The sequence below is a fragment of the Archocentrus centrarchus genome, chromosome 23 (assembly GCF_007364275.1).
Source record: "Archocentrus centrarchus isolate MPI-CPG fArcCen1 chromosome 23, fArcCen1, whole genome shotgun sequence".
In the NCBI taxonomy this organism is placed as follows: Eukaryota; Metazoa; Chordata; class Actinopteri; order Cichliformes; family Cichlidae; genus Archocentrus; species Archocentrus centrarchus.
In genome coordinates, this window is record NC_044368.1 from 4,543,592 (window position 1) to 4,567,805 (window position 24,214).

At 42.5% G+C, this 24,214-nt stretch overlaps 1 protein-coding gene across 1 annotated transcript in view; it reads left to right on the forward strand.

Annotated features, from left to right (window-relative positions):
• Nucleotides 1-24,214, forward strand: part of lamb1b (laminin, beta 1b) — a 30,101-nt gene that overhangs the window by 2,381 nt on the left and 3,506 nt on the right. The window contains exons 3-26 of the mRNA XM_030719842.1: nucleotides 2,240-2,375; nucleotides 3,901-3,974; nucleotides 5,715-5,903; nucleotides 5,994-6,057; nucleotides 7,976-8,178; nucleotides 8,623-8,743; nucleotides 10,408-10,596; nucleotides 11,671-11,847; nucleotides 12,595-12,704; nucleotides 12,791-12,870; nucleotides 13,049-13,184; nucleotides 13,286-13,444; nucleotides 15,081-15,214; nucleotides 15,355-15,475; nucleotides 15,733-15,919; nucleotides 16,060-16,203; nucleotides 16,292-16,523; nucleotides 17,181-17,344; nucleotides 17,568-17,792; nucleotides 18,129-18,346; nucleotides 19,368-19,464; nucleotides 23,068-23,437; nucleotides 23,515-23,699; nucleotides 23,907-24,148. Coding sequence (XP_030575702.1) covers nucleotides 2,240-2,375; nucleotides 3,901-3,974; nucleotides 5,715-5,903; nucleotides 5,994-6,057; nucleotides 7,976-8,178; nucleotides 8,623-8,743; nucleotides 10,408-10,596; nucleotides 11,671-11,847; nucleotides 12,595-12,704; nucleotides 12,791-12,870; nucleotides 13,049-13,184; nucleotides 13,286-13,444; nucleotides 15,081-15,214; nucleotides 15,355-15,475; nucleotides 15,733-15,919; nucleotides 16,060-16,203; nucleotides 16,292-16,523; nucleotides 17,181-17,344; nucleotides 17,568-17,792; nucleotides 18,129-18,346; nucleotides 19,368-19,464; nucleotides 23,068-23,437; nucleotides 23,515-23,699; nucleotides 23,907-24,148 — 3,957 coding nt within the window. The remainder of the gene's footprint in view (nucleotides 1-2,239; nucleotides 2,376-3,900; nucleotides 3,975-5,714; nucleotides 5,904-5,993; nucleotides 6,058-7,975; nucleotides 8,179-8,622; nucleotides 8,744-10,407; nucleotides 10,597-11,670; nucleotides 11,848-12,594; nucleotides 12,705-12,790; nucleotides 12,871-13,048; nucleotides 13,185-13,285; nucleotides 13,445-15,080; nucleotides 15,215-15,354; nucleotides 15,476-15,732; nucleotides 15,920-16,059; nucleotides 16,204-16,291; nucleotides 16,524-17,180; nucleotides 17,345-17,567; nucleotides 17,793-18,128; nucleotides 18,347-19,367; nucleotides 19,465-23,067; nucleotides 23,438-23,514; nucleotides 23,700-23,906; nucleotides 24,149-24,214) is intronic.

A 24,214-nucleotide genomic window follows, 5' to 3' on the forward strand; every position in this document is an offset into this window, starting at 1 on the left:
TGTGTGTGTGTGTGTGTGTGTGTGTGTGTGAGGATGCACATGTACATGTTGTTGAGTGGGAGCTCAGACATTCCCTTTCACAATAAGTACTGTGTGCCTCACAAAGCCTGCCCTGTGTGCATGCGGGCCGGGGGCGACGAAGGGGATATAATGTCTTTATCAAACACCCTTTGCTGAGTCCTGTGTGTGAATGGTGTTTTTTATGAAGGCACAGACACACTGTGAGGCCATCTGAGCTTTCTGAGGATGAGCACAGTCTTCAAATATGAGCTGCAAATGAAGTGGAGGGGAAGAAGTCTTGACTCTTGCTAAGTGGAGCCTCTTATCTGGAGTCTGCTCACATTTCAGTGCAGACATAGCTGGCCCGGAGCTCGGTGAAATTGAGAAACTCGTTTTGTTTATTCACACGCTGCAATATTGTGTTATTTAAGTGTGTGCGTCTGAGTGAAACATAGTTTAGCTTGCATACATGCCAAACCATCTGGTGTGCAGATCCCAGAGGCAGCAGATGGGATTATTACACAGACACGGCACAGAGAGGCACAGCAGCAGTATCATATACACTGTACATCATTGTTGAGTTCATCTCTTCCAGCTCATCGGTCACTTAACTTGAAGGCTAAAAGTATGTGGACACTTCAATCTTACTCTCATAAAACATTGTTGAATGTTTAGTTTAAATGATGGATGTTATTTGCATACTCCACTCCATCCCGCAGGAATATACAGTACTCCCACTGTAAAAACAGCACTTTGAAAAAACTGCAAAATTACAGCAGCTGGAATGCATAAAAAAGCAATGTTTACTCTCTCATAAAATATAAAACATTTGTTTTAAATTTACCTGCAATCTTGTGTGTTTGAAATGAGATGAGACATATTCATAAGTATAGTTTTCAGTCTTTTTGTGTATCTTTAAAAAGTGGAAATTTTTTGGTTATCGCACTTAAATAAATTCACCGTCTGCTTTTTAACGGTGTGGATATTTTTCATGCATGACGAAATTACAGCAACAATCTGCAAAACGTGCAGAAAAGTCATAATTTTTTTTTCCCACAAGCTTCAACACATTTAAAACAGAAGAGGCCACAGACCTTAAAAATGTACTGACTCGTTGGAAGAGAGTGTGAAAAGAGATATGTTGTACTCCAGAGCAGTGATTGGGTAATTAGACATCATACACAGTACAATAAGGAGTATCTCATTGTGCCAGCCATCTTGTAAAAGCATATATTTAAGCTTCAAGACCTCACAGTTTCACAGGAAGACTTCATGAGACTTTAGACAAATACAATACCACATTCATGAGGAATAGTACATCTGTAGTATACAAAAAAAAAATGGTAAGAAAAGAGATTAAAAAGTTGTCGGTGTTCATTAGTGTTGGCATCGGTTTTCAGTCACTTGTTGGACCGAGCAAAGATAAACACCACTTGGACATTTTAATCAGAAGATTAGGAAAATTTTAGATTCTGTTGGTGAAAGAAACAACAGTAAATGTGATGTTTTAAAGTGAACGTTTTCCCTCTGGATACTCCAGCTTCCTCCCACAGTCCAAACTGTGTGTGTTAGGTCAATTGGCAATTCTGAATTGCCCTTAAGTGTGAATGTGAGTGTGAACGGTTGTGTGTCTGTGTGTTAACCTTGTGATGGACTGGCAACCTGGCCAGGCTGTACCGCGCCTCTCGCCCCATGACAGCTGGGATAGGCTCCATGCTCAGTTAAGTCAATCTGGAAGCAGCTTAAACCTGCTTTCTTTCTGACTGCCACTAGGGGGCAACTCCTCTGGTGGGGGGAAAAAAAGAAGTCCAACTATACAGATCTGATACTTTCCAGATCTGATACTATTCTGCAGCCCATCCAAATATTTAACCACAACCCTGATCATCGCACAAGCCCAACATGAAGTATTTTTAGTGTTTTCATTGATTCATCTTCTGAAGATTTGCTCATTAATTCTCCATGAACTGCTTCTGGCTCCTGATAGTCAAGAAAGAGGACGAGGTCAGGTTCAAAAATAGGCCCGAATATTTTTTTAATCCTGTTAAATTAATTCATGAAAAATTCTTGTTCTTTCTTTCTGTCCAAGCAATAATCTCCAAGACTATAATAATTAATCAGCAGCTGTTTCTGTAAAACAAAGACTGCTTTTGAATTTTTAAAATCAAAAACAGTTCGGTGTCTGTGTGGAACATCGAGAATATGACGAACTGACCTTTTCACGCTTCTCGCCCATCAGGAGCACACAAAATGTTTTGTATGCGACTCCAGGGAGATGTACGACGAGGACAGCAACACCATCAGCCACACCATCGAGAACGTGGTCACCACCTTCGCCCACAATCGCCTCAAGACCTGGTGGCAGTCGGAGAACGGTGAGAGGCAGAAAACACTCCTGAGAAACGAGACGATGAGGGTGGGGGGGGGGGGGGGGGGGGGTGGTCGTGTGAGCCCTCACTGGGGCTGTTCTCATGAGAGCTGAGCTCAGTAATGAGTAGACAGGAGATCACAGAGCCACTCATAGCAGCCAGTTGGAGCAGTCCTAATTGGTGGGGCTTACAGATGGGCTGAAGAGGACAGGTGTGCAGGTCAGAAACAGATGTGTGTCAAAACACACAGACTTTAAAGTGTGTGTGTGTGTGTGTGTGTGTGTGTATGTGTGGGGGGGTATGTAATGAGACAGCAGAGCTCGAAGAACTCGACAAAGAGACAAAGGTTTTCTCACCTGTTTCATTCGTACCACCATTAACCACTCGTACAGGGAGGAAATTCACAGTGAAGCATAAAATAACTAAATTCTTCCTGTATAGAAGGTTATGCATCTTTTATGCAAGTTTTCCTTATTTGATATTTGCACCAAATCCTTCTCATCCTACAACCAAATCTAAAAATATCCTCTTTCTTTTTACTTTTAGTGTTTATTCACCAAAATCTAGTTTGAATTTCTACTCCCTCACACATAGTTTAGGTATAGTTAACTTTTTTAAATTGACTTTTTAATTATAATAATTTTGGTAATATTCCAGTGGAAGTAACCATTAACACCCCAATAGGCAGCAATGAACTCTTTCTGCCATCACGACAGCTCCAGTTTCATGGTGAAACTTTTCCTGAGAGTTCATACCAAAGAGACCCTCATGTGAGAACTGGCACGCCAAGTTCAACAGCACTTGTTTTATTAGATTCAGTCCTGAATTAAGTGCTTACATCACTGCTAGAAGTCAGGAATCTTAACCTGTGTCTCAACCGGAGAAACAAACATCGTCTTCAGCATAAATAAGCATCAGTGCACCTGATACGCTGCAATCAGGTTGTATAAATATACAACTCGTGTTTATTCCAAACTAGTCATTCCAAATAGGCTGGAAAAGCTTTATATGCAGCTCTCCATGAAATTAAATCCATGAATCCCCATCATAATATCTTTAGCTGGGTCCTTCATTGCGATCCCGTTACAGCTGGTTTCCATGTACAAATTCATCTCATATTCACACACACATTGTTCCTGCAGAGTGGTGGGAATCTGTGAGAGGCGTGAGTCAGCGGCCAGCAGTGCAGATGCCTCTCAGACAGCAGGAAGCTGCAGGCTTCACTTGGGATTTCCTAATTCCCCCACAGCAGTCCTCCACTTCCACGTTGGCCTCCGAGCTGCCGTTTTCAAATTCAAATGAAATTGCGCTTTAAATATTTTATAAATTAAGATTTGCATACAAGTGAATTTGCGATGTTTCTAAATATTTGCACTAACTGCCAGACGTTACACTGGTGAGTAACTGCAACGTAAGAAAGCAAGCTGACTCGCCTGCGTTAGTGTGTAAATGTCCAGCGCATGTTAAAGTCTGTGAGGTGTTTGAGTGGGAAAACTGTGAATGTTAATTTCCGGTTTCTTTTCTCCTGCAGGTGTGGAGAACGTGACCATCCAGCTGGACCTGGAGGCTGAGTTTCATTTCACACACCTTATCATGACCTTCAAGGTGCCTGTTTTCTCTCTCTCTCACACACACATGTATATACACACAGTATAAATATCTTACAAATAGTCCCATACCCACATCATGGACATAAACAGTGTTGAACAGCTGTGGTGGGGGAATGCTCAAAATTGTTCTGGACTCCTGAGAATGGTGGGAAGAGGAGGAGGAAGAGGAGGGAGAGGACAAGTAAAAAAATGCAGCTGGCCTCTCATTGCTGCTCAGCTTTGATGGTGGCCAGCTGGAGTCGTGCCTCTCATCAACATTGCAGCTCTATGTCATAGTCAAAACACACTCAAGGACACAATGCACATCCGGCTCCATCTATGACAGGAAAGCTCAGCCTACAGCGGCTCTTTAGATCATTTTTTATGATCGTTTAGCTTATTACTTACCTATTACTGGTGTGCAGTCATGTTGGAACAGGAAGGGGCCATCCCCAAACTGTTCCCACAAAGTTGGCAGCATGAAATTGACTCCAGACGGAGAAGTGTGATTCATCAGGTGACTGTGGAGGCCAGGTCATCTGATGCAACACTCCATCACCTTTTTTCTTGGTCAAATAGCCCTTACATAGCCTTGAGCTTTGGGGTCGTTGGCCTGTTAAAAAAAAAAAAAAAAATGATGGGCTGTGGTGTGGTAGCTGTGCTGGTTAAGTGTGCCTTGGATTTTGAATAAATCACCAACAGTGTCACCATCAAAGCACCCCCATACCATCACACTTCCTCCTCCATACTTCACGGTGGGAACTACACATGTAGGATCCATCCGCTCACCTTTTCTGCATCTTACAAAGACATCGCATTTGGAACCAAAAATCTCAAATCTGGACTCGTCAGTTCAAAGAACAGGTTTCCACTGAGGCTGGTAACCCTGATGAACTCTTGGTCCTCCTTTCCTGGGGTGGTCCTGATGAGAGCCAATGTCTTTGCGACTGCACTTGAGGATTCTTTCAAAGTTCTTGAAATGACTGACTCACTTTCATTTCTTAAAGTAATGACGAACTCTCATTTTTCTTTACTTAGTTGAGTTTCTAGTTGAGTGTTTACTAAACTTTTTGTTTACTAAATAATTCCATATGTATTTCTTCATAGTCTGGATGACTTCAGTATTAATCTACTATGTAAACATTTAAATAATGAAAAACCACAGAATTAGAAGATGTGTTCAAACCTTTGACTGGTACTGTATATTTATACAGATAAATTTTGCAGAAAATTTGCATCTAAGCTATAGTTTATTAAAATATAGCTTGAAACAAGTTCAGAAAAGAGGAACAAGGTTTACCTCGAGTAACTGTCCAAGGGGGGAAAGCATTAAAAAAATAATATTAACAATTGTGGAGTGCTGCAGTGGATATAAAATAAACCGTCATATCCATTACAGCAATAAGAGATTCTCTGAAACAAGCTGGATGCAACAAGACATGAAAAAACATTGATAAAAATTGATTTCAGCACTAATTAAAGTGTCTGAGAATATGCAGCTTAGAGGACATCCCTTCACTACAAAAGGAAAAGAAGAAGGTAAAGAAGAACTAGTAACCAGGATCCCAGGGCTCTTTGGCCTCTTAGAATTATTCACATATAATTGTGCACGTTTGATAAAAATGAAATCAAAAAGCAATAAAACAAATCAAGTTTATCCTGACATCTGAGAAGATGCAGCTTTTGCTGTGGGAAAACAGAACTTATATACTAAAGCAATGGTGTTATTTTTGTGACTGTTTTTACCTGCTTACAGACGTTTCGTCCTGCTGCCATGATGATCGAGCGCTCCATGGACTACGGGAAGTCGTGGCAGGTTTATCGTTACTTTGCCTACGACTGCAGCTCGTCCTTCCCTGGCATTACCTCAGGACCCATGAAACGAGTGGATGACATCATCTGTGACTCCCGATACTCTGATGTCGAACCATCCAGCGAGGGAGAGGTGAGTTTGTGTTTGATTATTCTTTTTTTTTTTTTTCAGAAATCATACTTTCAATATTTTTAGTTCTTACCTTTTTCCCCCATCTCTTAGGTGATTTTTCGGGTGCTGGACCCCGCATTTGAGATTGACAACCCTTACAGCACGAGGATACAGAGTGAGCTTCTCTATTATCTATAGAGACCAGGCTGTGAACATGTTTATTTTGGCTTCCTTTTGGAGGACGCCTCCAGAGGTCATTTGAGGAACTGCAGCCCAGGAAGCTGCTGCATGCGTAGCGGAGCAGATTTTTGAGGTTACAGCAGCAATTAACTAAAACTAGTTGACCTGAAATTATTTAATTGAACTGCTGTTTTATATCTAATTAGTACCAGATTAGCGGAAGCTCATATAAAATCAATATGAAACAGATAGAAGTCAGTGTAGGGGTCTAATTTAACCTGAGTGTGACTGAACTTACAACAGAAGGAAACCAAAACCAATTTCTTTTACTCAGCAGTTATTCCGCTACCTGTAGCAGGGCTGCAGGGGTCAGAGGTCAGACAGGATGAACGCTGGAAAGAATTTCACATGCGAAAGCAACTCGGCCTTTGTAGACTCACCTACATCCAGACAGAGACACACTGCCTCTGTTCCTCGATCACACTCACATGCAGATGCCTCGTGTTAAGTATGTGGTAAACGCTGTGGGTGTGTGAAGAACTGTGGCGGCATCCTCAAGCTCTGAAACTTATTTTGACTTTTACAGCATCACTGTCTTTAAACTGTGCTGTTTAATTTGTGTGAGGCAGTTTATTGACTAGAACAATAGATTTATCCAAAGAAATTATATAAAACCAAAACCCTGAATCATTCATGGTGTCTGGTATCTGCAGTCTTCATGATTTAATTTTTTCAAATGTGTCCCCTGAAACCCAATGTTTGTCACAGTGATATGAATTATAATTAATCCTTTTATACTGAGTTTGCATGAAGACTTCCTGAGGTTGTGCATAAAGTGCTCAAAATGCCCTCGTGCACTTAATACTAACAGTGGGAGATCACTAAGCCTTTATAGACTCGGCAGGAAGTCTGTCGCAATGATTGTGGACTTTGAGACTGGGACAAAGAATCTCTTCTAAGTGTGCTGCAGGCCAAGAAAGGCGGTGTTAACCTAGCACAGTGGGAAAAACTGGAGCTCCTGGAGTAGACGAAGGAGAAGATGCAAACTCCACATTGAAGGGTCCGGTTTAGGTTCAGACTTTCTTGGTGTGAGGAAACAGTGCTAAACATCGAGCCACTCTGTCACAGTTTGCAGGAATTTGGAACAGCAGATTCTGCTGGCAAGCACATTAAACAGAAAGTCAATCTGGGAGAGTGAACACAGCTGGGGGAAATGAGTCACAGGTGAATAGAATCTAGATAACAAGACAAAAGGGAAGTAAAATAAAGAATGGCCAAAATAAAACAGGAAATCACTGGCTGATTTAAGACACTCAAACTTGACATAGGACAACACTGTGGAGAAAGCTAGGAAAAATAACATAGGCAACTACAGTAAATAAACCTGAACCAGAATTCAAATGGAAATAAATAGAAACCTAGAACTAAAGGCTTAAGATAAATGAAAAGAACACAGTAAGATATCAAATAATAAACAAAAATTAAAAGTTCAAAGTCAGGATTGTGACATGCTGTATTGCTCGGACATCTTACGTAGATGTGCAAAAGTAGGAAGTTGTGTTGTAAAACAGGCGTGGCACAAGAAAAAGTCAGTTTGTCTTGTGTACAGACAAATACGTTTATTTGTAATATTTTTACATCCCACTATAGTAGCAACCTCACATAGGGTGGACCGTTCAAGCTGGTTTAGCCTGTCTACAGGTACTGCTGCTTCTGCAAGCTGCTTTGCAACCCACTTCAAACATAGGTGCTCCTTTTCTTACTATAATATTATAGTGTCATATTTTGTATCATTGATGGGAGGTCCAAAAATAGAGATACAGAACATAATACATGACAGGGCAAGGCAGTGTCTATCCCTGTAAAAACTGTGTGTGTGTGTGTAAACCTAACACCTTCCTGTGTGCGCGCAGACATGCTGAAGATCACAAACCTCAGGGTGAAGTTCATCAAGCTCCACACTCTGGGCGATAACCTGCTCGACTCCCGCAAAGAGGTGAAGGAGAAGTACTACTACGCCCTGTATGACATGGTTGTCCGTGGAAACTGCTTCTGCTATGGCCACGCCTCCGAGTGCGCCCCGATCGATGGAGCGCCGACAGGAGCAGAGGGCATGGTATGTCACACGCATATGCAAAATAAATAAACAAGAAACACTGTTACCACTGTGGGAAGCTGAACGATCTGGCAGTGGTGGAGAGGGAAACCCGATCCTAAATACTGCAGTGGTGATGAGATGATGGGAGGCAGGTGTCTGCAGCTACTGAAAGGCATCCCTCTCAAAACCTGCGACCAACCACTGAACCTGGAGAGAAAGAGTGAGCACGAGTGGGAGAGGGAAAGAAAGAGGGACAAGGAGAGAAAATTGAGGGCATGGGAACCATGACAGAAGTGAACAAGTCAGGCACTGCTAGAGAACAAGTACTGCAAACTACCTTTAACAGCAAACTGCTCTCTATAACCCTGTCAGCAACGAGGCAATTCAATTAAATTTGCTTTGCCTGGACATTTTAATTAAAATCATTTTGTCAAGCCTATTACTTTGCGTGTGTGCGTGTAGGTCCATGGCCGGTGCGTGTGCAATCACAACACTAAGGGACTGAACTGCGAGCACTGCCAAGACTTTTATCACGATTTGCCTTGGAGGCCTGCAGAGGGACGAAACACCCACGCCTGCAAGAGTAAGAACACAAACACGAGTCTGTCTTTCTTTAACTCTTAACTCCTTATACTTAGAGGACGAGTTCCACAAATGGGATGAGAAGACTGATGGCTAAGAGACAGAGCTGTGACACTCAAAGAATGCTGAATACAAATCTATGGAGGAATTTGGTAACCACAAAGGAAGGAATGTGACTTCTAGGGGGGGCTAGCTGGTTTTATTGGAAAAACATTCAGAATCTCTATGGAATTAGGCTCAAAATAACTGAATCTGTCACTTTACTAGCACAGAGGTTGATTCTTTTGAATTGGAAAAATCCTTAACCACCAAGTTGGTGGTTGTTGAGCATCAGAACTGTGGTCCAGCTCTGATGCTCACGTGCTCTTTGTTGGTGCTTTTGGCAGCAGCCAGCACGAGCACTCTGACTGGTCTGCAGCTGTGCAGCCCCAGCACAGTGAACTGTGATGCACTGTGTATTCTGACACCTTTCTGTCAGAACCAGCATGAACCTTTTCATCAGTTCGAGCTACAGTAGCTCGTCTGTTGGCTCAGACCACACGGGTGAGCCTTCGCTCTCCACATGCATCAGTGAGCCTTGGCCACCCATGACCCTTTCGCTGGTTCACCATTGTTCCTTCCTTGGGCCACTTTTGATAGATACTGACCACTGCAATTCGGCAACACCCCACAAGGACTGCAGCTTTGGACCTGCTCTGACCCAGTCATCCAGCCATTACAATTTGGTCCTCATCAAACTCACTCAAATCCTTTTTTTTCTGCTTCTAACACATCATCTTTGAGCACAAAAATGTTCACTTGCTCCCTAATATATCCCACCCCCAACAGGTACCATGATGAAGAGATAATCAATGTTAACCACTTCACCTGTTCATAATGTTATGCTTGATCAGTGTATGTATATCTATATATTGTTTTCCAAAAAGGATTTAATAATTTTAGGTTTTGTTTTTGTCCTACCCTGATGAGATTAGAGAATAGCTCCATAGTGCATCTGCTGGTTTATTTTGTATTTTAATATAATTTTTGTTTTAAGTGTTTTGGAGCAAACAAAACTTTATAAGCATTTTTTTTTCTTTTTGACTGGTGATTTTATACATGCAGTTTGTATGTAGCCTCATAACTAACCAAATGAGGTTAAAGATCACTGCAGTGATGTGACTTGCATCCACCATGATGAGGGAAACAGCATTAAGCATTAATTTAGCTTTTTTTCCAAGTAATAACCAAAGAACTTGTACAGCTACTCAAACTGTTTCCCACCTGTTTTTAGTTTATAGGCTCAGTTAAGCTACACTTTTTTATGGTTCTGCATTTTACTTGCTGATAAGTTTATTTCCTTGCATCCATTTGACATTTTATGCTCTGAACTATCTGCACAGTTACTTCAATAATATAAAAGAGTAAATAAGTGTTAATTATAGTTGGTAGTTGCAGCTCTGTGTAACACAGATGAAACACAGATGTTGTAAATGCTGAATTCAATTTAATTCAATCAGACAGCCTCCTATGAGCAAGCACTTGGCAACAGTGGGGAGGAAAAACTCCCTTTTAACAGGATCAGACGTTCTCTGAGAACATGAACAGGAAATTGTTCTTTAAGAATAATAATGGATGTTTTCATAAGAAACCCAACATCTACATCTCCCTTTCCTTCTTTCTCAGAGTGTGAGTGTAACCAGCACTCTACATCGTGTCACTTCGATCCAGCCGTGTACGTGGCATCCGGCAATGTGACTGGAGGCGTGTGCGACGACTGTCAGCACAACACAATGGGCCGACAGTGCGAGCAGTGTGTGCCTTTCTTCTACCAGCACCCCAACAGGGACCTGAGGGACCCAAACATCTGCGAACGTAGGTCACCTCTAGGTCACAGCGCCCTGCTGAAAATGGTTCATTACAATTACTGCATGTTAAAATCCATGCTGGTGTCCTTCGTGGGGCTGAAGCCTTTGTAGTGAAGAAGCAGAAAGTAGCTCCTGTACCATGATTGTAAGTATGGGATACAAATAGAAGTAGTGCTGTAAAATTAAAAACAACCAGCCTCTGTTTTATCTTGTCCTCTGTTTTTACAGGACTCGTCTTTTAAATTACGGCCTGCTTGTGCAGCTCGTCATTATCCATGGCATTCTCCCTCACAGCTAACTTACTTTACCAGTGATCACATTACAACAAAAGCTATGGTTACTTTTTGTCTTTACTCTCAGAGCGTTTTGTGTGTGTGTCCACGTCATCGTGCAGTATTGGTGGAATTTAAGGAGTTAGATGGACTAAACAGACATATTACTGGACTCTTTGGAACAGTTTCAACTTCTTTATCCGTCAGTAAGGTTCCCATAAAGTTTGTTTTGCAGGAGGATTAAGAAATTGGGAAGATTTGGATGATGTTTTTGTGCATACATTCCTTCTCCCCAGAAGCTGATTCACCCTTCAATTACTGACACTCTGAGCATAAATTCCAGCTTTGCTGTAAAAATTAATGAGCATCTTTTTCAAGGGACTAAACTTTATTCTGAGCTCAACAAACTCAAATTAAATGAATTGTCCCAATTCAATTCAATTTTATTTATATAGCGCCAAACCACAACAAACAGTCACCTCAAGGCGCTTTATACTGTAAGGTAAAAACCCTACACTAATTACAGAGAAAACCCAGCAGTCAAATTGACCCCCTATGAGCAGCACTTGGTGACAGTGGGAAGGAAAAACTCCCTTTTAATAAGAAGAAACCTCCAGCAGAACCAGGCTCAGGGAGGGGGATCCCTTGTAATTATTAGCTGTACCCGTTGTCACAGTAAAAAAAAAAAAAAAATAGTTCACACAGTTCAGGAGGTATTCCTCTGGTCTTGTTTTGCTACCATGTTTCATCTCTTCTTATTTTGTGGGAATGGCTAGCATGAACATCTTTCATTTTTCTCCTCTCCACAGCTTGTAACTGTGATCCGGCAGGGTCTCTGGAGGGTGGACTGTGTGACTCGCGGACAGATGTGGCTGCCGGGCTGATCTCAGGTCAGTGTCGATGCAAAGCCAACGTGGAGGGAGAGCGCTGCGACCATTGCAGACAAGGAAACTATGGACTGGGACAAGGGCCCCATGGCTGCCTGCGTAAGTCACAGTTATTGACATACGGAGAACTAACCGTGCAATAATAATCCCGCAAAATACAAAGAGTTACTCCTCAATTAAACCCTGAAAACACAGCAAACTCTTGACTAAGGTTAAGGTGGTTAGTATCTTAGCAAAATCCCTCTAAATTTGTCCATTCATTTATTAAAACAAACACTTTAAATCTTACTAGAATTCCTTTAAAGGAAATATTAGTTTGAAACAAAAGTTAATTTGAGGTTTTTCCTCTTTAAATTTTACGGTTTACACTTTCATTTTACATGTGAAAGATCCCCAGTTTGATTGCAGGAGGAGACACAAACCCATCCTCAGGTCATCACAAGCTTGTGTCCTCCCCATTGTGTGCTCTTAGTGCTGGTCCTAAACCCGGAAGAACGGGAAGGTTGCATCAGGAAGGGGATCCGGTGTGAAATCTGTGCCAAATCAAATATGTGGATCCATCCGCTGTTGAAACCCCTTAGGAAATAAGGGGAAAGTTACAATTCAAATATATCACAGTGCAATAAACATACCTTAAATTCACCATATTTATGAGTATTTATGGAATTTCAAGGAGAAAAAAGTGAAGGGATTTGGTTTGAGGAAGCTGGTCTATTACTGGAGAACTTCAAATGAAAGCCTTGTAGAATGCAGACACAAACACACGCAGTGTAGATAAACATACAGTAACTGCAGTCAGACAGGCTGACGCACTTTAATCTGTTGTTTCGTTTCGTGCTTTGGCAGCTTGTACCTGTAATTCGTTGGGCACACTGCCGAGAGGAAACTGTGATTCAGACACAGGACGCTGCTTCTGCAAACGCTTCGTTGAAGGACACAACTGTGATCAGTGTCAGGTACGGATCCAGACTCACTTCGGATACCTTCCTCTCTGTGTTTTTGTGCCGATGAGTCATTGCTCTCTGTTTTCTGCTCTTTACAGCCGCAGCACTGGGGTCTGTCCGATGACATGGATGGCTGCAGACCATGTGACTGTGACCAGGGAGGGGCTGTCAACAATGAGTAGGTGTAATTGATAGCATTAAAAACATTAAGTGAGTCATATCAGAGGTCCCTATATGTGGCCATCTGGAAACTTTAAGTCACAGTTATTGCCTCTAACAGGAAGCAGTGAAAATAATGGTAGTTCTCACCAGTATATTTTATGCTAAACTTTTTCCCACCTGCCATCTCTCCACAGCTGCGATCCTCATTCGGGACAGTGTGTGTGCAGGGAGCACATGTTTGGACGTCGCTGCGATCAGGTCGAGTCCGGCTTCTACTTCACCTCTCTGGATCACTACACATACGAGGCTGAGGACGCCAAGCACGGACCTGTGAGTGCATTCACAAGCCAGTCCACCAGTTTGTGGTGCTTTTTTTTTTTTTCTGCCAAATATGCAGCGTCCAGATCTGTGAGTATTTTTCTCTCCATCAGGGTGTGACGCTGGTACATAGGCCCTATCCTGAAGGTCGAAGTCCTACATGGACTGGTATGGGCTTCGTTAATGTGCCAGAAGGATCCTATCTAGAGTTCAGCATTGACAACATCCCAGAGTCCATGGACTATGACATCCTTGTACGCTACGAGCCACAGGTAACACCCAATGATTTGTATATTTTGGCACCAGTTATTGTTCCATGAGACTAATTACTGCAACTTTTCCAGCAGGCTAAACACTTCATCCAATGCTTCACAGAACGGCCCTCAGGGGGCACATTGTCTCCTAAGGTCAAGGTTCTGTTTTGCATTTTGAAAAAACCTTTTCCACCAAAATTGCACGGGTTCATCTTCACCTGGTTTAATGTAATCCAAATCCTAATAAAATTAAATCACTGCAAAAATTGATAAATGTTGGCAAATATAAAACATGCCAGCAACTTTTTGAACTCACTGCTGTTTGTCAAACTGAATACAGTCGATAAAAACTAACACTTGTTACAACCAAGGTATGCGGAAGAGCATCTCTGAATGCTACAGCAGCAGAAGACCGCACCGGGTGTGACTCCTGTCAGCAAAGAACAGGAAACCGATGCTATAATTCATTCACCAGAACCGGACAATAGAAGCTTGGAAAAACGTTGGTATAAACAACAGGTTCAGGCTGCTGCTGCTGGTGTAATGGTGTGGGGGATATTTACTTGGCACACTCAGTACCAACTGAGCATCGTTTAAACACCACAGCCTCCCCGAGTATTGTTGCTGACCATGTCCATCCCTTGATGACCACAGTGTACCCGTCTTCTAATGGCTGCTTCCAAAAGGGCAACACACCATGTCACAAAGCTCAGATCACCTCATACTGGTTTCTTGAACATGACAGTGAGTCCCCTGTACTCAAATGGCCACCACAGTCACCAGATCTCAATCCAATAGAGCACCTTTGGGATGTGGTGAAACGGGAGGTTCACATCATGGATGTGCAGCAACTGTGTGATGCTGTCATGTCAATATGGACCAAAGTCTCTGAGGAATGTTTCACAAAGAATTAAGGCAGTTGTGAAGGAAAAACGGGGGTCCAGCTTGGTACTACCAAGGCATAATAACCAAATTATCTCTTTAGTCTTTAAATTTTTATGCCTTTAGTGTATGTTATTTTGTTTTTGGTTTTATTCATTTAAATGAAACGGTTGCAGCTGTAACAACAGAAATTTCCCTCTGGGATCAATAAAGTATTCTGATTCTGATTCTGATAATGCATGCATGACATAAGAGGCAGAGGGAGTAAATCCAAATCCTTTATTTAGGCACAGGTCATACACAGGAAAGTAGTCATGAAGAACTCTGGGAATTTCTGGAAAACTGGTTTACTAACAGTTCAGACAGTGAGAGTGATTGGGAACTGGTGTTGCAGATTAAACACAGCTGGTACTGATGAAGGTGGGACAGACAATTACAAAGGCGGGAAATCTAATGAAAACAAAGTAAGTAAAACTAATTAGACTAAATAAAATAGTTTTACAAAATAAAATAGGAAATGACTTCAATCCAAACATAACCAATAATAAAGACCATGACACATTTTGAACTGTGGATTTTAAAAAAATTTAGAGGCATCAAGTTCTCCATAATTTATGACTTAGAGCTCCTTTTCAGGAGACAGGAGTGAAAGCTGAGAAATCAATGCATCTTAATCTGTTTTTTTAACATCTGCTACAGTTTATTTGAATAAATGTACAAACAAACAAAGATAGAGAAACAGTGAAGGAACACCACATGTATTTGTCGACAGTTACCACAGCAGTGGGAGGAGGTGAACATCCAAGTGCAGCGTCCGGTCTCGATCCCTGCAGACTACTCCGGTCACTGCAGCAACGCCATCCAGAGCGGAGACGAGCAGTCCATCTCTCTTCCACCTGGATCCAGGTAAAACACTAGTTTTCACTGCTCTTTGATGCTCTAACTCACCACACACACACACACACACACACACACACACACACACACACACACACACACACACACACACACACACACACACACACACACACTCTGTTGTGTTTCAGGCATGTGTTGCTGGTGAGACCAGTGTGTTTTGAGAAAGGACTGAACTACACGATCCGACTCAGTCTTCCTCGCTACTCATCAGTCAGCACCATCCAGAGCCCGTACACACTCATCGATTCGGTATGTTGAATTTGCGCGCACACACACACACACACACACACACTATTTGGACAGGTCTAGGATTGTACTATTGGTTCTCTTAAATGTATAAAATTAAGACTATAGTGACTCATTTCTTTTCAAAGGAACACATTTTCTAAAGGGGTTGCTCAGCTTTAACAAACAAACAAAAAAACAGTAAAGTTTCATGGTCATCCAAGCCCTTACATGGCCAATTATGGCTTCCAGTAGCCCCTGACCCTCTGCTCTCTTTAAAGCTGGTGCTGATGCCCCGGGTCAGAGAGCTGGAAATGTTCCACGGGGTCGACGGTGAGGGAGCGTGGGACACGTTCCAGCGCTACCGATGTCTGGAGAACAGCCAGAGCATCATAAAAAGCCCAATGACCGATATCTGTCAACAATACATCTTCAGTGTCTCTGCTCTTCTGCACAAAGGAGCCATGGGTGTGTAGTTGCAGTTCAGCATCTGAAGATCTTATCGTTGCCACTTACAGCGACTAATTAGTATTTACCCAAAAAGTCTCACTACTTGCTACTCTCAACCTTTTTTTTTTTTTTTTTTTTTGTCCGATCTCATCCCTCAGCATGCCAGTGTGACCCTCAGGGTTCACTCAGCTCTGTGTGTGAGCCCAGCGGAGGTCAGTGCCGATGCCGACCCAACGTTGTCGGGAGGAACTGTGACCACTGTGCCCCAGCTACCTTCCTGTTCAGCCCCTCCGGCTGCAAACGTGAGTGCAGCTGTAGTTTGATGCCTTCGTGTTCATCTTCTGTTTAAGTTTCTCCTTTATTCCTCATCTTTACACCCCTTTTCTCCAGCTTGTAACTGTGACCCTCTGGGCTCTGTCAGCGCCTTCTGCCATGAGGCGACCGGCTACTGTGAGTGTGTCTCAGGGGCTACAGGTCGCCAGTGTTCACACTGCCTGCCAGGTTTCTGGGGCTTCCCTCAATGCAGACCGTGCCGATGTAATGGCCACAGTGAGTATTGCCACCCTCAGACTGGAGAGTGTCAGGGCTGCAGAGACTTCACCACTGGAAACCACTGCGAGAGGTGAGGATGTAAATTTAGATGCAGTCCAGGTCGTTTCTGGAGTATTTGATGCTTCTGTTCGCTAATACTCAGAAGGTAGAAATATATTTGACAACATAAAGACTGAGGGCATCAGTGCTGGCTTACAGTGAAATTTTCAAGGCTCTGCAAAAAAAAAAAGTATTGGCCCCCCATGCTAAATCATGAATTAACTGTGATTAACCAACCATCCTGACTTAATTCAGACTGAGATACTTTGGTATGACCTTAAACAGACCGTTTGTGCTGGGGAACCCTCCCCTGTGGCTCAATTCAAACAATTCTGCAAAGAGGAGCGGACCAAAATTCCTCCACAGAGATGTGAAAGACTCACTGCCAGTTATGACAAATGCTTGATTGCAGTTCTTGCTGCCAAGGGTGGCGCAGCCAGTTATTAGATTTAGGGGGCAATTACTTTTTCACACAGGGCGAGATAAGTTTGGATAGCTTTCTCCTCTTAATATATGGAATCACTTAAAAACTGCATTTTGTATTTATTTGGGATATCTTTGTCTAATTTTAAAATATGTTTGATAATCTGAAACATGTGTGACAATTATCCAGAAAAGTGATTTTTTTAAGTAACCTTTTCCTCCAGATCTAAACGGAAGGATCCATTAACACCTTCTCTGCTTCCAGGTGTTTGGAAGGCTATCACGGTGACCCACAGTTGGGTTCAAGTAGCCACTGTCGCCCTTGTATGTGTCCAGATGGGCCACGCAGTGGACGCCAGTTTGCAGACAGCTGTTACCTTCTGGCTAATACCAACCAGCTGGTGTGTGTGTGCAGCCCCGGATACAAAGGTATGTAAACACAACAGTTCACAGATTTGTTTTCATGTTAGCAGGGCTCAGGTGCAGTTTTTGTCATCATGCCTACATCTTACACACACAGCACTTGTGTAGCCTGTAATTACTGTGCAGGCCTCTTGAGAGGAAAAGATGTTAAGTTTGTGTTGAAATGTACTCAAAACAAAAAAGTTCCAGGCTGCCATACCAGCTGACTGGTCTCCTGCATCCCTTCCAGGTGTCAGGTGTGATGAGTGCGCTCCGGGTTACTTTGGGAACCCTCTGATACCCGGAGGGCGCTGCACGCCCTGCCAGTGTAACAGCAACATCGACATGCATGACCCGGAGTCCTGCGATGTTCACACGGGTACCTGTCTCAGATGCCTGTACCACACTCAGGGCGACGGGTGCCAGCACTGCAAACTGGGTTACTACGGCAACGCTGCCACACAGAGCTGCAGGAGTGAGTACAGCTGATCATGAACATGATCCATCATATTTGATTTTGATGCTTACAAGAGAGATTTTTACTGAATGGAAGTTTTTGGAATCCAGTGAATGTGTCCAGACCCTTGACTGGTACTCTATGTGGATATTACTACATCAGCAAAAGGCTAATATTGGACTTTAAGTTTTGTATTTTGCATAAAAGCAATAAATGTAAGGGCTACATTTTAAAGTAGTAGTGCATAGTGTGGACACAGGTGTGATCATCTGTCTAGTAAATAAATCTGCCATAACTCTGCAGTGCATCTTACTTGCTTCTTGGATGCTGATTATCATCATGTCTTCACTGCAGAGTGCACGTGTTACTCGGTGGGGACGATACCTGGGGCCTGTTCGTCCCCTGATGAGTGTCAGTGTAACCAGCGCAGCGGCCAGTGTCCCTGCTGGCCCAATGTGGTTGGTCAGAATTGCGACCGCTGCGCTCCCGATACGTGGAACATTGCCAGCGGGACAGGCTGCCAGCACTGCGACTGCGATCCCATCCACTCTTACGGATCCTCCTGCCACGAGGTGAGGCTGATTGTATTTATTTGACCACTTTTTTTAAAAAATGCTATCATACAGTACTTTTGGGGGAAGCCTTTTTACTCTTAGAAATATTTGAGGTGATGAAATTATTAATGACAGTAAGTTCTGTAAGATACTTATGGGGCTTGGGGCGACTGACCACCGGAAATTTGTATTCCTGGTAGGATCCCCCATGCCTGGCAAGTCGATGCCAGATAAAGCGTGGTCCCTGCTCAGATTTGACCTGTATCTACAGAGTGGGATGTATGCATAAAAAGTCATAACTGGCATAAAAAGAACAAAGGGTGGACATAGGAATGGGTATTTACAGTAACTGCAGGGGAAAAACTGGAAATGGAAACAAACAGTGAAAAGCAAAACAGTGGATCTGGTCCAAGGGCAATATTGACATTTCAGTAGACCAAAAATCTAAATTTCAGTTAGAAAACCATCAACAAAGTGTGAGAAGTATTTCTTGTCAAAAATATGATTAAAATTAAGTGGAAAAAACTAAAACTAAACCTGCAGCTTAGACTCGTTAAACCCTGGCACCATCATCTCAGCAGCTGCTCTCTGAACATGATCTACAGCCAAAGTGATTCATAAAATCTTCTCCATCCATGAGCTGTTGTTTCCAAAGTTCCCCTTACACAATGTGGGGATTGCAAAACATATCCCCACACAGTGGGGTGTGACCATCCCATCTAATCACTTTGCTTGGTGTTTTTGATATATGGACTCCAGCTGTTTGGGAACTGCGCCTCTCCCTCCTGTTTTTCTGCAGTCAAACAAATCCACATGTAAAGAACATTCGGGTTTCTGTGTTTACTGGCTGCGCTCCATCAGAGGAAGGAAATCTTGGAACACACTGTGGAATAAGAGAGGATCCTTTTTTTTTCTAAGAGAAACAAGTTCTTCCAGACTATAAAGTTTTATTGTGTCTGCAGCTTTGTTGTGTCTGAGAAGAGCTTTGAAGTTCAGTGAACGTTCTGAGCTGATCGATGCGTTTTTGCTCTGCCTGCAGGTTACAGGACAATGCATGTGCAAATCCGGCTTTAGTGGCCGGACATGCCGGGAGTGCAAAGAGCTCTTCTGGGGGAATCCAGCGATCAAATGTCATGGTAAGATATGACTACCACCCAAATGCAGGACAACAGGGCAGAGGCATCAGAAATCTGGAGGTCAGCGAGTCTGGCAGGGAGTATACAAGAATGAACTAGGAGTGCTACTTCAAGCATGAAAGAAAAATCTAAACAAGAAACCAGCAGGAACTCTAGGAAATGTCTGGAAAGCTTCACTTCAGCGAGAACAAGACTCTCTGGCAACTGGCTGTGGGAATAAAATGGAGGAAAGGAGGGTGTTGACAAATTATTCAGTTCCATTATTGGGAAGTATTGGCCTGATCTGGACAAAGTGGGACTGGACTAGACTTTTGAAATGCTGATTGGAATTGAGATGTTGAAAGTAATGCTCAGGTTTCTAGAAGGTTGCTTGAAGTTGCTTATTAGTTGTCCAAAGTGGGGAGTGACACCATTAGAAATATGATCAGAACCAGTAACAAGGACAGTTTTATCAGAGTTGAGTCGTAAGAATTTTGAAATTATCTGGTCTTTAATGGCAACGAGGCAAGGATGTAGGGAATCTAGATTTTTTTTTGTGTGTTTTCCTAAACTGAACGAGACACATAACTGGCAATCATCGGCATAACAATGGGAAGTGAGAAGTGGGATGAGAACCAACTGAATGGTCTTCCGCCTCGGCTAACATTGTTTCGAAGTCTCTTGAGGAGAATGGTGTGGTCGAGTAAAGCGGTTTCTGTACTGCCAGAGAAGCTGTTGCCTTCATTACCTCTAAGAGCTGCTTACGAACCACTTTCTCAAGAATTTTGGAAAGTGGAGGCAATTTGGAGATAAGATCGTGCACATGAGGTTGTGTTGGGTCTAAACTTGTTTTCCTTAAGAGAGCCTGGATAAATTAGGCTTGAACACAGCCAGATAAAATAGACTACTTTATGGTTTTAAGGATCCATGGGGCTGCAACTTCAAAAACCTTAATTACACTTAATTTTAATCGTACATTCATGGGGACACAATGACACAGAGCTGAAGTGCAGTAAGCATCTACCTGACGAACCCAGTGAAGTGTTTTACAGTGAAGCAGACACATATTTTGAGGTTAGTGGAGACCTAAGGCGATGGCTTGAAACTGCTAAGAAGTTCATCATATCAGCTTGTTTTTGCTGCCCCCAGGTGACCATGAAATGATAACATGGCCCCAATTCACATTTGAGAACTTTGTTTTCTCCGGATGCTCATCCACACCTGGACTACAGCCACCGTCACTGTTTTTTGTTTTTTACCTTTAGTCATTTTTTTTTTGTAGGTCTAGTGCAACCTAATGGCAATGCCACTGTTGCATTGTTTGTATTTTTATCAGTATTGTCTAAACACTGGAGGCCTTTAGTCGTGAACTGTACACTTGGTATGTGGAAAAACAATAGCTTCACTTCCATTTCAGTGTGCTGGAGCTACAAAAATCACTTTTCTAATACTTCCTGATGTTTCCTTCTGGTTGTTTTTCCTTTTAAATAGCTAGATCTTAGTATGTCTATTCTCACAGGATGCTATTCCCATGAGTCACTATGCTTTGTGTTGTTGTGTTGATATTTTGGGATTTTGCATAAGAGGAAGCCTATCAGTGGTAACTTTGACACGGTTTCCAGATAATTCGGTTTTGTCAGACAGCGGTTACATGTCGGCAGCTCTGAATCAGTGGGTTGGCGCTCAGCATTCGTTACTGATCCCAAAAAGTTTTCTTGTCTGTGAAGGAAAAAAAAAAAAAAAACTGCAGAAGAGCCCATCTGCAATGAAGCGTCTCACAGTAGCTGGCTCACCCTCAGAGAAAGAGGGAGCGGGAGAGGGAGGTGGACCTGGGAATGACCCCTGCTCATGAGAACCAGATGTTCTCCAGAACTCCCAGGCTTCCCATTTTCGTCATGGACAAACACACAGAGGAAATAGGAATACTGAAATATTCCCACTGTTTTCCCTAATGGTATTTTAAGCTTTGAAACCAGCTGGACCTCCTTTCTGCGCACTAATGCACCAATTCACAGGAACACTGTGGCCTCCTCAGTGAGGAATGTGTGGGAGCCTGTATGTTGTATTCCAGATTATTGGTTTGAAAAGCCTCAGATTTAAGTGTCAGGGGCTGAAATGCTTGTCTTGTTGATTTAACAGTATTGTAGCTTTTTTTAGTTACTAGTCCATAATCACTCTGTACATTCTGCCATTAGTGCCTTTTATTAAAGAGAGAGATGTAATAATTCAACGTCAAACCAGAGCCTCACATCATGCTGCAGAAATCACACAAATGAAACCCAATCCCAGAAAAAGTTGGGACACTGTAAAGTGTCGGTAAAAGCAGAATGCAATGATGTGCAAAGCCTCATAAATCCATATTTTATTCACAATAGAGAAAACAAATCCAATGTTTAAACTGAGAAAATGCATCACTTTAAGAAAAAATATGACCTCATTTTGAATTTGATGGCAGCAACATGTCTCAAAAACATTTGGACCGAGCCATCTTTTGTAATACATACAGTGTGTTTTAGCAGATTTTCCTTTCTCCTTTCCTCTCCATCCCAGAAAATGGATGGACAGATGTTCCACAGTTTGTAGATTCAGGTTTTTGCAGTCTGCTGAACCTGTGCCCATCTTTGCCTCTGAGAAGCTCTGCCTCTCTAAGATGCTCTTCTTAAACCCAATCATGTTATTAACCTGGTGCCAATTATCATAATTAGTTGCAAAATGATCCTCCAGCTCTTTTTTTTTTTGTAGCACTTACTTTTCCAACCCTTTGTTGCCCCGGTCCACTTTTTTTTTTTTTTTTTTTTTAGACATGTTGCTGCCATCAAATTCAAAATGATGCTTATTTTTTTTGTAAAAATCATACATTTTCTCAGATTAAACATTTGATTTTTTTTTTTTTTTTTTACATTTCTTACAAATCTTTTGGAATTGGGTTTGTAAATGTAGCAGCACTGATGGTGAAAACCTGTCAAACTCTTCTTTCTGTCTGACACATGATCTTCTTTGTGTTGTGGGGAAAGAGGGAAATCTCGTGGCGTGACCAGAACTTGACCTTCGAGGTCATATTCATGTCCACGTTTATTTACTGTAAGAAGTGGAGGTTAAATAAACTTTAGTGGCTCATTTCCCACAGAGATAAAAACTTGAAAACTATCATTTTTTGTGTGTGGGTGGTTGATTATGAAGGCTGCGTATAACTTACAGATCATTACTGTTTTATTGTTCTAAAATGACAATACTCTACATTATAAAGGGAAAATAAATAATTATTTGCACGTGTACTCCAAATGCATATTTATACTGCAGCTATCACTTGACATTGAAAGTTAGTTCAAAACACTGACACACAGGTGGCATTACTTTTGTTGGTCTCAGCTAGTTTTTGTCCTCTGTTCAAGCTGAGGAAAATGATTATGTAATTATCATCATGTGCTCAGACACTGTTCTTGTATATGTTAATGTAAGGGCCATTACACCAGTCAAACTAAAACACTTGAAAGGTGCTATACTACATATTTCTATATAGAATAGGTTCAAATGACTGTATATTAAAAAGGTGTTGCTATTGATGAATTTTTTAAAAGATTTTGTCAGCCTTTTGTAACATTTTCGCATTGCACACACTTCTAGCTTGTGACTGCGACCCCCGGGGCATCTCCAGTGAGCAGTGTCACCGTGTCACTGGGCATTGTACCTGTGTGGAGGGTGTGACGGGTTTACGGTGCGACCAGTGTGCCAGGGGTTACCAGGGTGAGTTCCCTCACTGCGAACCCTGCCATGAGTGCTTTGCTCTCTGGGACGCCGTGGTCGGGGAGCTGAACAATCAAACTCAACGTCTGTTGGGCCACGTGACCGAGCTCCAGACCGTCGGGCTGACAGCGCCGTACAAAGAGTTGATTAGCAGCCTGGAGAGAAACGCCAAGGCTGTCAGAGACATAGTAGAAAACAACCCTGCAGCAGTGAAGCTGGAGCAGATACAGGAGCTGATGCTTCAGATAACGTATGGACACAACCAAACAGAAGCTTATTAAGGGTTGTAGGAGACGCCTTGTATTTATTGGTTCATTGTGTTCTCAGCGGCGTGATGTCCTATTTCATTGGAAAGCTGAACACAACCGAGGAGACTTTGGACCTTCTGCAGATTGACACTAATGCCACCGATGCAGACTTGGATGCATTGACTGTTGGGGCAGAGCAGCTGGAGATGAGCATCCGGGAGCTGAGGCAGCAGGTGGACAACGCCAAAAACACCAACATACACGGTGAGAAATCAAGCTGTGGGAGAGCAAGTGTTTCAACCCAAAGCTTCACATTTATACCTTTACACCTTGGTGTCTGTTTATGCATTCTTTAAAATGATTTTTGCTCCTTTCCAAACAGTAATTCTGCACCTGCACTTATAAGCTACCAGTAGTTGAACAGAAATGAGCTACAACTAAACAAGCCCTCTTTCACTATACTGTTTCCAGGTGCCCTGGAGACCATTACGGCTGCACACATGGAGTCTAAGAAGGCAGAGATGCGCGCCAATGCCTCCACAAGTGATAATGGCAACACGGTGGAGCAGTCAGCTGCAGTACGGCAAGCCACGGAGGGCAAACTGAGCAGCAGGCAGAAGGATTTTGACCGAAAACATCAAAGAAATGAGCAGAAGCTGGACAAGCTGTCCAAAGAGCTCGATAAATTTAGCCTGTCTTCAATAAGTGAGAAGGTGAGAACATTGGAGGACCATATCCTTCAAAAACAAAATACAACATGGGTTATTTTTTCATATCAT